Genomic DNA, 13,856 nt, shown 5'->3' on the forward strand with positions numbered 1-13,856 from the left:
TTAGTTTTAGAATAGTTTTGTTTTTGAAGCTTTTATTTACGGATTTATTCCAAAATGGAATGTGCATTTTTCAGATTTGGCAATCTATCAGGCAGTACTAAGGTAGCCAGTTGTAATCCGTCAGATTTCACTCTGCACATGATCCAGGGTGTCATCAGAACTGGGGCAGTGCCTGACATTAAATGGAAGGTATGTATGCTCAAAATCAATTGTAAAATGGCCACTTCAATAGAAATGGAAATTTTACTCACAATTCAGAACATTCCGATGGATTTGTATAGTGTTATATCTACACTGTAAAAACTTAGACTTGGCAGAAATAGTTTGAGAACTATCTCTTCTCCTTGATGAGTTTGTTATGTATTTTTCATTCAGGAACTTTATCAAGGTTCTTATTTAGCGGAAATCTCTTTATCTCACATTACAACAAAATAATGTTCTCTAGTAGTAAATGAACATGTAGTAGAAACATCCATAATCTATATTCCAAAAAACGTATGTACAATAGCGTCTGTAATATATTCATAGAAGACCGTGTGTTCACTTCATTTTTGTTTTTCAATTTCAGATTGAAATGACGCCAATTGATTTTGTGCAAGAAATATTCGTGGAGTTGTTTTTGGATCTGGATAACTCAATGGGAAAAATCTACCATTTTGTGAATGAGGACCAGCTTCCATGCGAGTAAGCAAACTGATATATCTCTCTTCATTTTATTGTTTTCTCCATAGGGAAATATCAATTGAAAAGTTTATGACAAAAGAATTTGTATGTATTCTGTAGTAATTTAATTTGACCATATTATGTATTCTTTTAACTTTTTTATATGTTATCTCAATTTTAATCAAATTATCTTATATAAATGATCGACTTATTTTGAATTTTGATATAATAAGATGGTATTTCATGTTCTGCTTCTAGAAATTAATTAATTGAAACAGTAATTAATACAATAATGAAATTTTTCAAAATGTGTATTACTGTAATTCTAATGAAGCAAACATTGTCTGTAACTCTTTTAAGGTAATTCTTTTAGTTGCAATTTTCAAGATATTACTGATGATTCTGATTTCAAAATAACACAAGCTTTCTGAAAATGTAGTTATACGTGTATATTGGGATTCAATGTAATTCATATGCATGTCAAGGGAGAGCAAAGAATGAAGATAATCTGTTGAAATATTAAGGAGACATTATTTTGATACATCAATAAGAAGCAATACAACTCAATTTGTATTCATTTCTCTAGGGAATTGTGGAAACTAATGGAGAGAAGGGGCTACAATTTGAAATCACTGCCTTACAACGACTGGGCCAAACAAGTGCATGCCAACGAAGACTTGAAACCTCTGTCACATCTACTTCAATCTCTGGTCAAGTAAGTCAACCAAAAGTATTCGGAATCTCATCCAATTACACTTCAATTCAAATTCATCATATACTAGCTGGCCCGGCGAACTTCGTACCGCCAAATAGTTGATGTATCTCATGACAAACTTTAGCTGGATGCACACCTCAAAATCTATAACCCATGCTAACAATCTCAAATCCAGACCATCCTATCATTTTTATTGACCTAATAATCAGTTCAGCATACTCTCCCATGTGCGTGTACGATAAAATCATAACTGACAAATTAATTGATCACGCATAGGCTATCATTAATCGACGTGTAGTTTAAGCTATGCTACCTTTTTGCATAAATCACTTGTGCTCCCCCGTTTACTCTCCTTTCACTTACTCAAAACATGCAGGGGATTTAAAACTCTTATAAAAAAATCTAATGCGTGACCTTGGAAAATAGCTGGAAAATTTATTGCTTCACAAACTTTTTGTATAATTGGTGAGTGACGATGAACCCTGATGGCGGAATTATAATTGGAGAATCGAGGGTTTCGATAGAAATCTATGTTACAAAATAAATTACTTTTATCAGTAATAAATTCAAATACCAACGTTTATTGAAAACTTGCTGGTAACCTTGCTCCGCAAGGGTCCAAATAAAAACTTGACCTACTGAAATCTTGAAGAATTGAAAATAGGCCATCCTCGGTAAATTAAGTATTGAAAAAGATCGATTAATAATAAGCCTGAATAAGTAACTGAATATATGTGACTAATAGCTAAAATATGTAATAACTGTAACTAATATAAATGTAACTGAATGAGTAACTGGCTTCGGGGGATATTAACTTCTGCCAACCAAATTGTTTTTTAGTACATTTTTTATGATAGATTCAATATAATCAATTTGTATTCATTTCTCTAGGGAATTGTGGAAACTAATGGAGAGAAGGGGCTACAATTTGAAATCACTGCCTTACAACGACTGGGCCAAACAAGTGCATGCCAACGAAGACTTGAAACCTCTGTCACATCTACTTCAATCTCTGGTCAAGTAAGTCAACCAAAAGTATTCGGAATCTCATCCAATTACACTTCAATTCAAATTCATCATATACTAGCTGGCCCGGCGAACTTCGTACCGCCAAATAGTTGATGTATCTCATGACAAACTTTAGCTGGATGCACACCTCAAAATCTATAACCCATGCTAACAATCTCAAATCCAGACCATCCTATCATTTTTATTGACCTAATAATCAGTTCAGCATACTCTCCCATGTGCGTGTACGATAAAATCATAACTGACAAATTAATTGATCACGCATAGGCTATCATTAATCGACGTGTAGTTTAAGCTATGCTACCTTTTTGCATAAATCACTTGTGCTCCCCCGTTTACTCTCCTTTCACTTACTCAAAACATGCAGGGGATTTAAAACTCTTATAAAAAAATCTAATGCGTGACCTTGGAAAATAGCTGGAAAATTTATTGCTTCACAAACTTTTTGTATAATTGGTGAGTGACGATGAACCCTGATGGCGGAATTATAATTGGAGAATCGAGGGTTTCGATAGAAATCTATGTTACAAAATAAATTACTTTTATCAGTAATAAATTCAAATACCAACGTTTATTGAAAACTTGCTGGTAACCTTGCTCCGCAAGGGTCCAAATAAAAACTTGACCTACTGAAATCTTGAAGAATTGAAAATAGGCCATCCTCGGTAAATTAAGTATTGAAAAAGATCGATTAATAATAAGCCTGAATAAGTAACTGAATATATGTGACTAATGGCTAAAATATGTAATAACTGTAACTAATATAAATGTAACTGAATGAGTAACTGGCTTCGGGGGATATTAACTTCTGCCAACCAAATTGTTTTTTAGTACCTACATTTTTTATGATAGATTCAATATAATAAATATGTCTTCATTGTACTCTGCTATCATGTTATGTACTGAATTCTATTGTATTTTTGTTTCATGAAATAAATTGAATTGAATTACTCTTACACATTTACAACTTTTACACTTTACTTTTTTACAACTTTCACACTACACTTTTATAACTTTCACAACTTTCGAGAAGCACTGTCCAATATTTTCCATACCAATATCTAGACATACTAAACTTCAAACATGCTATCAAAAGCTTTTATTTACTCCAATCAATTATTATTGTAGTATTATGCAAATGATGAAAACAATAATGTTTAGCTTGGTTTAGCTTAGTGTACTTTACTTTAGATGCTATTATTCATATTATTAATTTTAATAGATTTCATTTATATAGATAATTGTCCAACTCCAAAATAAATAATTGACTGAAAATAAATTAATTCTAAACACCGAAGACAACACAATTATTTGAAACAAAGCAATGTCTTCAACCTGAGGGGGCACTGCTGGATGGTTACTCACAGAACAGTCATTTTTTTAGTCGGGGCGTTTAGAATAAAATACAAGGGTGGTTATGGACAATACCTACTATTACTTCAGGCCTCATAACTGAAGCTCTAATAAACTATGACGTCATCACATGTAGATCGATGATCTACTGGCGGTAAGCAAGCGAAATAAGAGCGCTGATGCTTGTTATCACATCTGATATGGTAATCAACAAAATTGGAATTACAATAATTCAATTTTCACGGTCTTCCATTTCAATAAATATGGTTTGTTTATCATTCTTCTAATACTCGTTTGTGGAAAGTAATGATGAATTTGGGGTTCTAAATCATGGGATACTGTTGTTTACCTAATTGTTACGGGAATTATAACAGGACTCCAAAAGTTTCCGTACAATATTTTCTTTTTCGAAAGATGAAACTTTGAAACGAAAATGGATACGAGCGATAAGAAGAAATAACTTCAATTCTAAGAAACAACGGTTTTAGTGAAGTGTAAAAGAACAGTGTAAATGAAATGTGAAATAACAGTGTAATTAGAGTGTGGAAGAACACTGTAAATAAAGTGTGTAAAAGAACATTTGAATAATAAATTGAAAATAAATGGAAAGTGTTGGAACTGTCCATAACATAATATTAAAGGTTTTAGCTTTGAACTAAAAAGCATTCTCCTGATGAGTTTCTTTGTACCACAGATTTATTGTGATCAAGTTTGTGGGAGCCTCTTTCCTAAAAAAGAGTTACATTTAATTTGGTTTATCTTTGATTTACCTCTCCTTTATTTTAATACAGGCTATTGAGTATTTTTGGTTAAGATGAATTTATCAATAGCTCTATCACTGAATCGAGTAGGCCTATGTCTATCAAGCTGGAAGTATGGATAAATTATTGCATTAGTGGAATAAAGTGTTTTTTATCTCAATAAAATTTCTATTTAATAGAATACAAATTAATGTCTTTAATCTAGAATTTAGATAGTATTCCATCCAATAAAAAATCGATACAGTAACAAAAATTAGAGATCATACATTGATAAGCTAATAGAAACTACTATGATCTAGGAAGAATCAATCTACATGTTATGACGTCATTAATTAGTTGTGGGGCCTGAAGTAATAGTAGGTATTGTTATGGAGCAGCACACATTCTTGTCTACTATCTATCGACGGCTGTTGGATGACGCAATGATTATAACAGCTGATTTTCATTTCTGTGTGTGGCCCTGAACATGTAAACCTTGAAGGAACGTAGGAAAGAGTCCTGAAATCGGATAATAAATTTGATATTATTGGCCATAAACCTGGTCCTGAACATAACGAACACAAAAGAAAAAAAATTCGGTGAACACATAAAAAAGTTATTGAATGTCAAAATTTGAGGCTCGATTTTTATTTATATAGATTAATTCACCTAATTTACATGTTGATGAGTTTTTAATTTAGAAAAATAGGAAGTATTCACATAACTATTCTAATTACTCTGAATTTGAACTGATTCCCCCCATATTTTGTGTTGATCCAAGAAGTTGCTACGATAATAATACAAAAAAATGAATGTCTCAAAACAAAATTCAATCCCTTGTTTTACCAAAATATATTATAAATGATTAGTTCTGATTAACGGAAATGTATTCGTGATATAATATACCCTAGTATTTGATCAATTTACTGTTGCAGGAATGAAAATTACTTCACCAATCTGGCTGAATTGAAAAGAGAGAGACTGAACAGTTTCATTGAAAAGAGAAAGGTGACGTACCCGGTAGCCGATGCTGAGCTCTATAGCAAATACCTTGACCATCTCCACCAATTGGGATGCATTCCTGTGGCCGCTAATAGTCCCAGTAAGTCAGGTGAGCTCAACATTCATTCAAATTAATACAATATGAAGTTGGACTTGATTTCAATCCATTTATCTCAAACTGTGATTGCTTGAGCTTGATAATTCAAGTCATAGTTATTCTGTCATCACTTCACATCACAAGATAGATTGCTCTCTTATTCTTTCTCCCTCTGTTTTTAGTAACATGAAGTCAACTGGATATTCCTATTGCTCTCAAGTGAGCGGATATAAGTTAGAAATCAATTTATGATTATTAAATTAGCCATAGTTAAATGAAGTCATTCAACCTTCATTGAATCTAATATTTGATTTAGATTCACGTGCAACTGGGCCATAGACAACAACATGTTTCTCAATTGATTTTCAACTATATAAATTATTCTATCAACAATTAATAATTAATGTTTCATAATTTTTGCAGAAGCTAGTGCAGAGATTGACACAGATCTGAGCGGTAAGATAGTTTTGGTGAGTGAAGCTTCCTCGGATATTGGAGCCGCCATTGCTGAGAAGCTGGCTCTGTGCAATGCAAAGGTCGCCATGTTTGCTGCAAATTTCGAGCAACTGGAAAATTTGAAGAAAAAATTGCAGCAGGCTGGAGCTAGCCATGTGCTTGCTATGAAAGTTGATGTCACTAGCTCATTTGAGGTGAGATTTTTCAATTTCTTTCAACTATCTTGTTTTACAATTTAGTGTAAAATTGGTGTGTGAAGATGAAAATAATGTATTCTGAGCAATTAGATAGAGGCCTCTGGAATAGCTGTGACCCCTGGCCTTCCCTGCATGCGACTGATCACTGGAGTTTTGGTGGTGGGGTCAAGGAACTCGGCAGTCTACTTTTTCCCAAAGTCGGATGATTCCATTCCATGCTCATTACTGGACAATGTCCACAGTGAGAGAGGAGGAATGATATGTAAGAGTGAGAAAGTCAGTCCCACTTCTACCTGCTCTCTTACAGCGTTTGAAATGCCAGGATCACAACTATTCACGAGGTCTTTATCACACTAATTATTGTTGAGTAATCAAATCCCTGGCCTTTTGATTCTTACAAATATTTTCTAAAATTATTGCAGATACAGTATAAATTATTTTCTTCCCCAGATTCACTAAATTAAACAATGCCTGTTCATAGAAACTCTCACTGCCACAAAACCACATTTCAATTGAATCAGAATGCATGTCAAACCACATATCCAGCATACAGGGAATCTAGGGTTCAGGTGAATCTCTAGGGTTTTTATTATATTTTTTTATCTACTTGTTTTTGTGATGTATGGATAAAAATAGATTGAGTTCAATCTGTTAAAACTTCCAATTATTTATTTAGGAAAAATGGCATTAATCGATAACTTGCATTACAAAAGATAGTCAGTAAATTATCCAAATTACGGTTGCTTCTAATAACCTAAGATTGGGTGGTATTATACGTTATTAATGTTTTTTTATAACTTTAAAGTGAAAAACACTCACATTCTTTGGTGTGGCGAGGACCGTTTCGTGCTCTCAATGAGAATGTGCAACACCAGCACGAAACGGTCGTCGCCAAACCAAAGAATGTGAGTGTTTTTCACTTTAAAGTTATAAAAATGCATTAATAATAATATTAGTGAAAACAAGATGGATAACCAACAACGGTATTATACGTTATGAATTCTCGTATTTATTCATTTCTCAATCTGTTTTGTATTTGAAGTCAGTGCATTCATTTTGTTCAATAGCAGTTGAATTAAAGTACAATTCAATCCAGGATTAAATCAAAATAGGGTTGCATTCATTATAATGTGTAACAGTTGGCTGATTATTCAAACACAGAATGAAATAAAACTGCTATTAAGCACATGGGCCTACTTGTCATAAAAGTATATAAAAACGAATATTTGTTTTAATAAATCACAAAGGAGACTGGGAATGTGAGATTATAACGATTTCATGTTTTTAGGTGAAAAATGCAGTTGAAATCATTGAAAGGTTTTGGGGTCCAGTGGAAATTCTAGTGGACAATGGCAACTGCATGTATTATCAGGTGATGAAGAACTGCGACGTTGCCAAGTGGTGCAAGATGGAAGATGTGAATGGCAAGGGATCGCTCAATTGTCTGGCAGCTGTTGTTGGAGGCATGGCTGAGAGGAAAAGTGGCCGCATTGTCAATATCACATCAGATGCTGGCAAAGTTGTAAGTTGAAATGAATAATATCCAATCTCAGTTACAGAGTCAAGTATTCAAACGTGCTTATTGGGGACACCTCTCTAGTCACATTCACTTGAATGGCAAGAAGCACTCATGTTTTTATTTATAACCAATGCTGACAGTTTGCATTAAATTGCTGAATGCAGCTATACCAGCTGACAACAGCTCACTGACCAACAGTTGAACAAATCTGTATTTATTAACTTGACTTTTGTTGAGCTCTCCTTATGCAAGTGGAGTGCTACATGATAGTATTCAGGACTTCCTATATATACCTCTATTGGTAGTATACAGGAGGTCCTGTAGTAGTTCAAGTGTTACTAAAATAAATTCACTCAAATTATAACCACATGTAAGAGCAAATCAAAATATTGCGTTGTGAAACAATTAATAATTTCGTATTTATTCATTTCTCAATCTGTTTTGTATTTGAAGTCAGTGCATTCATTTTGTTCAATAGCAGTTGAATTAAAGTACAATTCAATCCAGGATTAAATCGAAATAGGATCGCATTTATTATAATGTGTTACAGTTGGCTGATTATTCAAACTCAGAATGAAATAAAACTGCTATTAAGCACATGGGCCTACTTGTCATAAAATTATATAAAAACTAATATTTGTTTTAATAAATCACAAAGGAGACTGGGAATGTGAGATTATAAAAATTGTATGTTTTTCAGGTGAAAAATGCAGTCGAAATCATTGAAAATTGTTGGGGTCCAGTGGAAATTCTAGTGGACAATGGCAACTGCATGTATTATCAGGTGATGAAGAACTGCGACGTTGCCAAGTGGTGCAAGATGGAAGATGTGAATGGCAAGGGATCGCTCAATTGTCTGGCAGCTGTTGTTGGAGGCATGGCTGAGAGGAAAAGTGGCCGCATTGTCAATATCACATCAGATGCTGGCAAAGTTGTAAGTTGAAATGAATAATATCCAATCTCAGTTACAGAGTCAAGTATTCAAACGTGCTTATTGGGGACACCTCTCTAGTCACATTCACTTGAATGGCAAGAAGCACTCATGTTTTTATTTATAACCAATGCTGACAGTTTGCATTAAATTGCTGAATGCAGCTATACCAGCTGACAACAGCTCACTGACCAACAGTTGAACAAATCTGTATTTATTAACTTGACTTTTGTTGAGCTCTCCTTATGCAAGTGGAGTGTTACATGATAGTATTCAGGACTTCCTATATATACCTCTATTGGTAGTATACAGGAGGTCCTGTAGTAGTTCAAGTGTTACTAAAATAAATTCACTCAAATTATAACCACATGTAAGAGCAAATCAAAATATTGCGTTGTGAAACAATTAATAATTTCAAATATATTCATTTGTATAGCTTCATGTTATCTTCATAAATAATAATCTTGCTCCTGGCTAAAAGTACGTCTATTAAATTCAACCCTGATAAAGTGATGTCATCTAACAAAACCAATGCCTCGAGAACCAATGAGTTTATTAATCAGTGGTTAAATTTGATAAATTCACTAAAAACTTGCCAATCTGTGCTAAGTATGTAAGTTGAACAACTTGGAAGTAGCTTTCAATACAATTCATTAGTCATGTATTACCGGTACCCAAAACCTGAAGAGTCTCAAGAACTAATGATCACAGTAATCATTTTTGAATTGTTTTCCGTTTGAGTTTCTGTTCTACTTAAATATATTCCATCTGATACGAGACTGACCTCATTTAGCGAAAAGCAAAAACTGCGTTCTCTGTTGAAATCAGATTTAGAATAATTCGACTTTTACCAAAACTTCATAAACCCTCTCAATGAAAAGTCTCTATCGTTTTAAACAATGCAACATCTTTCCATTAAATGGTTAGACAATTATAACATCCCAAAATTGTTCAACAGTCTTGTTTAATAAACCAGTGTTGATTTATTTTGTCTAGACTCAGCGCTTAAACCTAGTGCTGAAAACGCCGTTAGATGGTGCCACCTGTATTTTGACTTTATTTTTCTTCTTTCGTTCATTTCCATAGCATACACATTTCACTGGTATGCATCAGATATTTTTCAGGGCTTTCTATTTGTTTGTTTTTTTACAATCTTTACTTTTAGTTTTATTGTTTTGTTCATTTTTGTTTGCTTTTCATTTGGTTTTAGGTGATGGAAAAATTTGATTTTTCTAGTAGTGTGGAGACTCTGAACCCATCAGATGTGGCTAATGCAGTGGTATCTGCCCTCAAGCAGCCATTTTCATGTTCAATATTGAAGTAATCAACAGGCACCTACTCAATATTTCACTTCTATTGGCACATTATTCATAACAATACTATACTAGTGATTTCCACCAAGGATCTATTATCATAATATTAGTCTTATATCCAAAGTGAAGTAGGTACTCCTTTTTGTAGGAACCAATAATCTTGTCATCGAATAATAGCATTAGATTTTTTCATAGTTTTTCTACTTTTCTATTGGAATGATTAATTTTTTGATTGTTACATGTGTAGGCCTTTAAATATTTTCAATTATATTGTTTGTTTTGATTGATGTGAATCACAAATTAGTGTGTAGACTTGAGTATTGTAGAAGTAGTGGTAGAATTTGTTGGAATATGTTACCTGCTCAATATTCCATAATAAATGAATTCTTGATGTTACAAGGGAGTATTACAATATAACATACTGAAAATTCTAATATCATATTCATTTTCTAGATAAAAATATCAAAATTAGTATTCCAGTTGAAATAAACTCAACAAAAATGTTGTAGTAACTTATACTGATACAATTCGAAACTTTTCTTGATTTCACTTTTTATCAGTTATTTATTGTTTCAATATTATTCATTTCAATTTTATTATTTGCTACAGTATTTCCAATGACTTCTTATTCTAATTTGGTTGTCTTAGTTTGAATTACAAATTATTGATTATAATTTTGTAGAAGTAGTGGTAGAATTTGTTGGAATATGTTACCTGCTCAATATTCCATAATAAATGAATTCTTGATGTTACAAGGGAGTATTACAATATAACATACTGAAAATTCTAATATCATATTCATTTTCTAAATAAAAATATCAAAATTAGTATTGTAGTTGAAATAAACTCAACAAAACTGTTGGAGTAACTTATACTGATACAATTCGAAACTTTTCTTGATTTCACTTTTTATCAGTTATTTATTGTTTCAATATTATTCATTTCAATTTTATTATTTTCTATAGTATTTCCAATGACTTCTTATTCTAATTTGGTTGTCTTAGTTTATTACAAATTATTGATTATAATTTTGTAGAAGTAGTGGTAGAATCTGTTGGAATTTCAGACATTGTTGCTTTTTCATGACATAATTTTCTAACATAGAGTATAGTAAATCACTCACTAATATTTCTATTAGTACGTTGACATATTCCTTTATGATTGAACTCTATAATCCTCTAATAAAATTTGATCTTTTTTATAATTTTGTTCAATCATTTGTCATACCTCTTATCGTTTTTCATCCGCAATTAACTTCTTTTGGCTTCCATTCAGTTTTTTCTATTTCATTTTGTTGTACAGTATTTATTTGAATTGTAGAATAATTGTAGTTTTGTTGATCATGATTTAGTATGTGTAGAATTCATTAGAATCACGGACTATCTATTATTATAGTGAGGTCCACGTTATAATGGCAGTGAAGAAAGATGGGAGAACAGGTTTGCCAATTCTCTATAATTTGGCCTCACTATAGTAGTTTTTCCACTTTCAGGATCATATGTGTAATTTAATTTATTGAAATTGAAAACATTTCCCTATAGCTTTATTGAAACATCGCGAGAGGTGTCTTCCGTCGTGTGTAAGGTATAGATGGTTGAGTCACGAGAAAAAGCTTGAAATTGCTGCAGCCTGATATGGGGACCAAGTTTTTAGTCGTGACTGAACAATCTTTACTACTACTGTGCCTCAATAATGTTGAAAGATTAATGAATTCTATTTGAGAAAGTAACTTATTGCTTGTTTTCAAGGATAACATAATTTGTAACAAGGGAAACATCATAATTTGTGAATGAGAACAGTTGATGTTTTATGAGAAATCATTATTAGATATAATTATTCAAATTATTTACTTAATCTTGACAATAATTGGCTCTCACCATTAAAGTGTTCTGAAATAGATACTCATTTGTGGTTGTTATAACCATATTAATCCATGTGGAGTATAGGGCACAGTGAGTATTTAGCCTATAGGTGCAGCCTATCTGTGTCGCTTCCCGCGTCGTGGCAAGGCATTACAACTCTGGAGCAGGCGTCAACAGACGGCAGTCAAATGAGCTGCCTTGTCACAAACCTCCCATCTCATTTTGGGCAGAAGGTAATCCTTATTACGTTCATTGAGAACGGATTGAAACTGTGCGTGTGGGAAATTACAATTCCAAGCTGAACTTTGTCAACCAACTGATGAGGATGGTTATTAAAATGTCCAGCTGCATTTGGGAAACACTTTCGTATTTTCCACAAATGGTCATTTTCTTGGAAGCAGACCTGACATTTTTTTCAACGGTGTATTTTGGAGCACTGAAATTTGCTGGCATGCCAGAGGGCGGCTTCACCATTTTTTTTTTTTTTCATTCAAAACACCCAAAATTTTGAATTTTCCCATTTCATCTCAAAAACCTTGTGTTTTCTGTATAGCATTCTCTTTAAAATTGAAGAGAATGAAATTTCAAATAAATGTAAGTGTTCAAGAATTGATTTTCACTTTTCTGATCGACTTTCACCTAGGATTCATGATTTTCAACCGCCTTGATAAGCTGTAGTAGGAGGAGATCCGATCAGTGATCATTGTGTCCAAATTTATGAGTGTTAGAAATAATTGTGATCCTCGAGGTATCCTTATGCGCGCCTATCCACTAGGAAATACTGAAATTAAGTGCATCTAACAGGTAATTTTGATAGACCACAACATTGTATAACACAGTATGAGCCAAAATATTGATTTGTTTGGCTAGGAAAGCCTTGGATAGGTATTATACAATGGAAAATGTGTATTTTGGCAGTAGGACAAATAGTTTTATATTTTTGCGGGTATACTATTATCCTTTTCTCTATAGGCCTATACTATTTCAAAATTCCTGAGGAATCATGTTCAGAATTATTTGTACTTTCACATGATATGTGATTTCGCATTACTACTCTAGACTCTAAGTTGTATAGAGTAAAGTAGTTTGTTCCCAAAATTTAAAAATGAATATCTTGAAAAACACCCCTTCTTGAAAAGCTGTGTATAGCTTTACAAAACCAAGATATTTAGAATCCTGTACGACCATTCAATTATAAAAAATGTATTGTCTCCGAGTTTGTAGAAACCGCTTTTTTCGGAAAAAGCGCAAGGATTTTGAGGTGAAATGGAAAAGTCTCAAAATTTGTTTTTTAGAGGTGGAGAAGCCTTTTTGGCGTTTCAGCAAATTACAGATTTGAATTCAGCGCTCCAAAATACACATAAAACGTCCAGAAAACTTCTTTCGTGATGTTTCCTAAGAAATTCCATTTTATTGGACTAATAATTAAGATGTATTCCATGAATTGGAATTGATAGGGTTTATTAGATAGTTTATTAAAAATATGGTATATGTAGTCTACGGTACATTGAATAGAAAGTAGAAAGCTGTAAAAACCTTTTTTTGAATTTCCCACCTATGGCAGAAAAACTTATACAGTACTCGACAAGAATCTATTAGGATTAATATTTTTCATCAAAATTGATGCAAAAAAAGGTCAAATTGAAGGAAAGGTAAAAAATAACATTTTAAAATGAGGAAGGCTACGGTACTGCTGTACATCAAACAAAATTTCATGAATCAATTCTTTCCAATAACTGGTAAACAAGATATTCATATATTACCGTAGTTTCTATTCTGAAATGTTTTAACTTTTTGGCTGGCTGGGTGAAAAATCTTTAGCCAGATTTGTCTAGACTTGGAAAAACGGTTCTCTGGTAGGACTACTGTTTTGTCAACGATGAAAAATCAAGATTTCCGCTAATTTTTTATCTACTAAATTAACAATCTTTAGAAAAAAACTCGTGAATTGCAAATTCACAGGACTAATGCATAATATT

General features: G+C 32.8%; 1 protein-coding gene across 12 annotated transcripts in view; it reads left to right on the plus strand.

The window, feature by feature from the left end:
• LOC111053064 (linear gramicidin synthase subunit D-like) overlaps positions 1–13,856 on the plus strand; it is a 181,011-nt gene that overhangs the window by 100,700 nt on the left and 66,455 nt on the right. For 2 of the 12 annotated variants that reach the window (XM_039433513.1, XM_039433509.1), the window contains exons 19-20: positions 7,541–7,774; positions 9,913–10,544. The exons of 6 other annotated variants lie outside the window; for them this stretch is intronic. In XM_039433513.1, the coding sequence (XP_039289447.1) occupies positions 7,541–7,774; positions 9,913–10,026 (348 nt within the window). In that variant the 3' untranslated portion in view covers positions 10,027–10,544. Of the gene's footprint in view, positions 1–568; positions 685–1,249; positions 1,379–5,435; positions 5,612–6,022; positions 6,250–7,540; positions 7,775–8,471; positions 8,706–9,912; positions 10,545–13,856 lie in introns of those variants that run through there. 4 more of the 12 variants (XM_039433507.1, XM_039433508.1, XM_039433511.1 and 1 more) reach the window with 4 other exon arrangements.

Source organism: Nilaparvata lugens, chromosome 7, assembly GCF_014356525.2.
Source record: "Nilaparvata lugens isolate BPH chromosome 7, ASM1435652v1, whole genome shotgun sequence".
In the NCBI taxonomy this organism is placed as follows: Eukaryota; Metazoa; Arthropoda; class Insecta; order Hemiptera; family Delphacidae; genus Nilaparvata; species Nilaparvata lugens.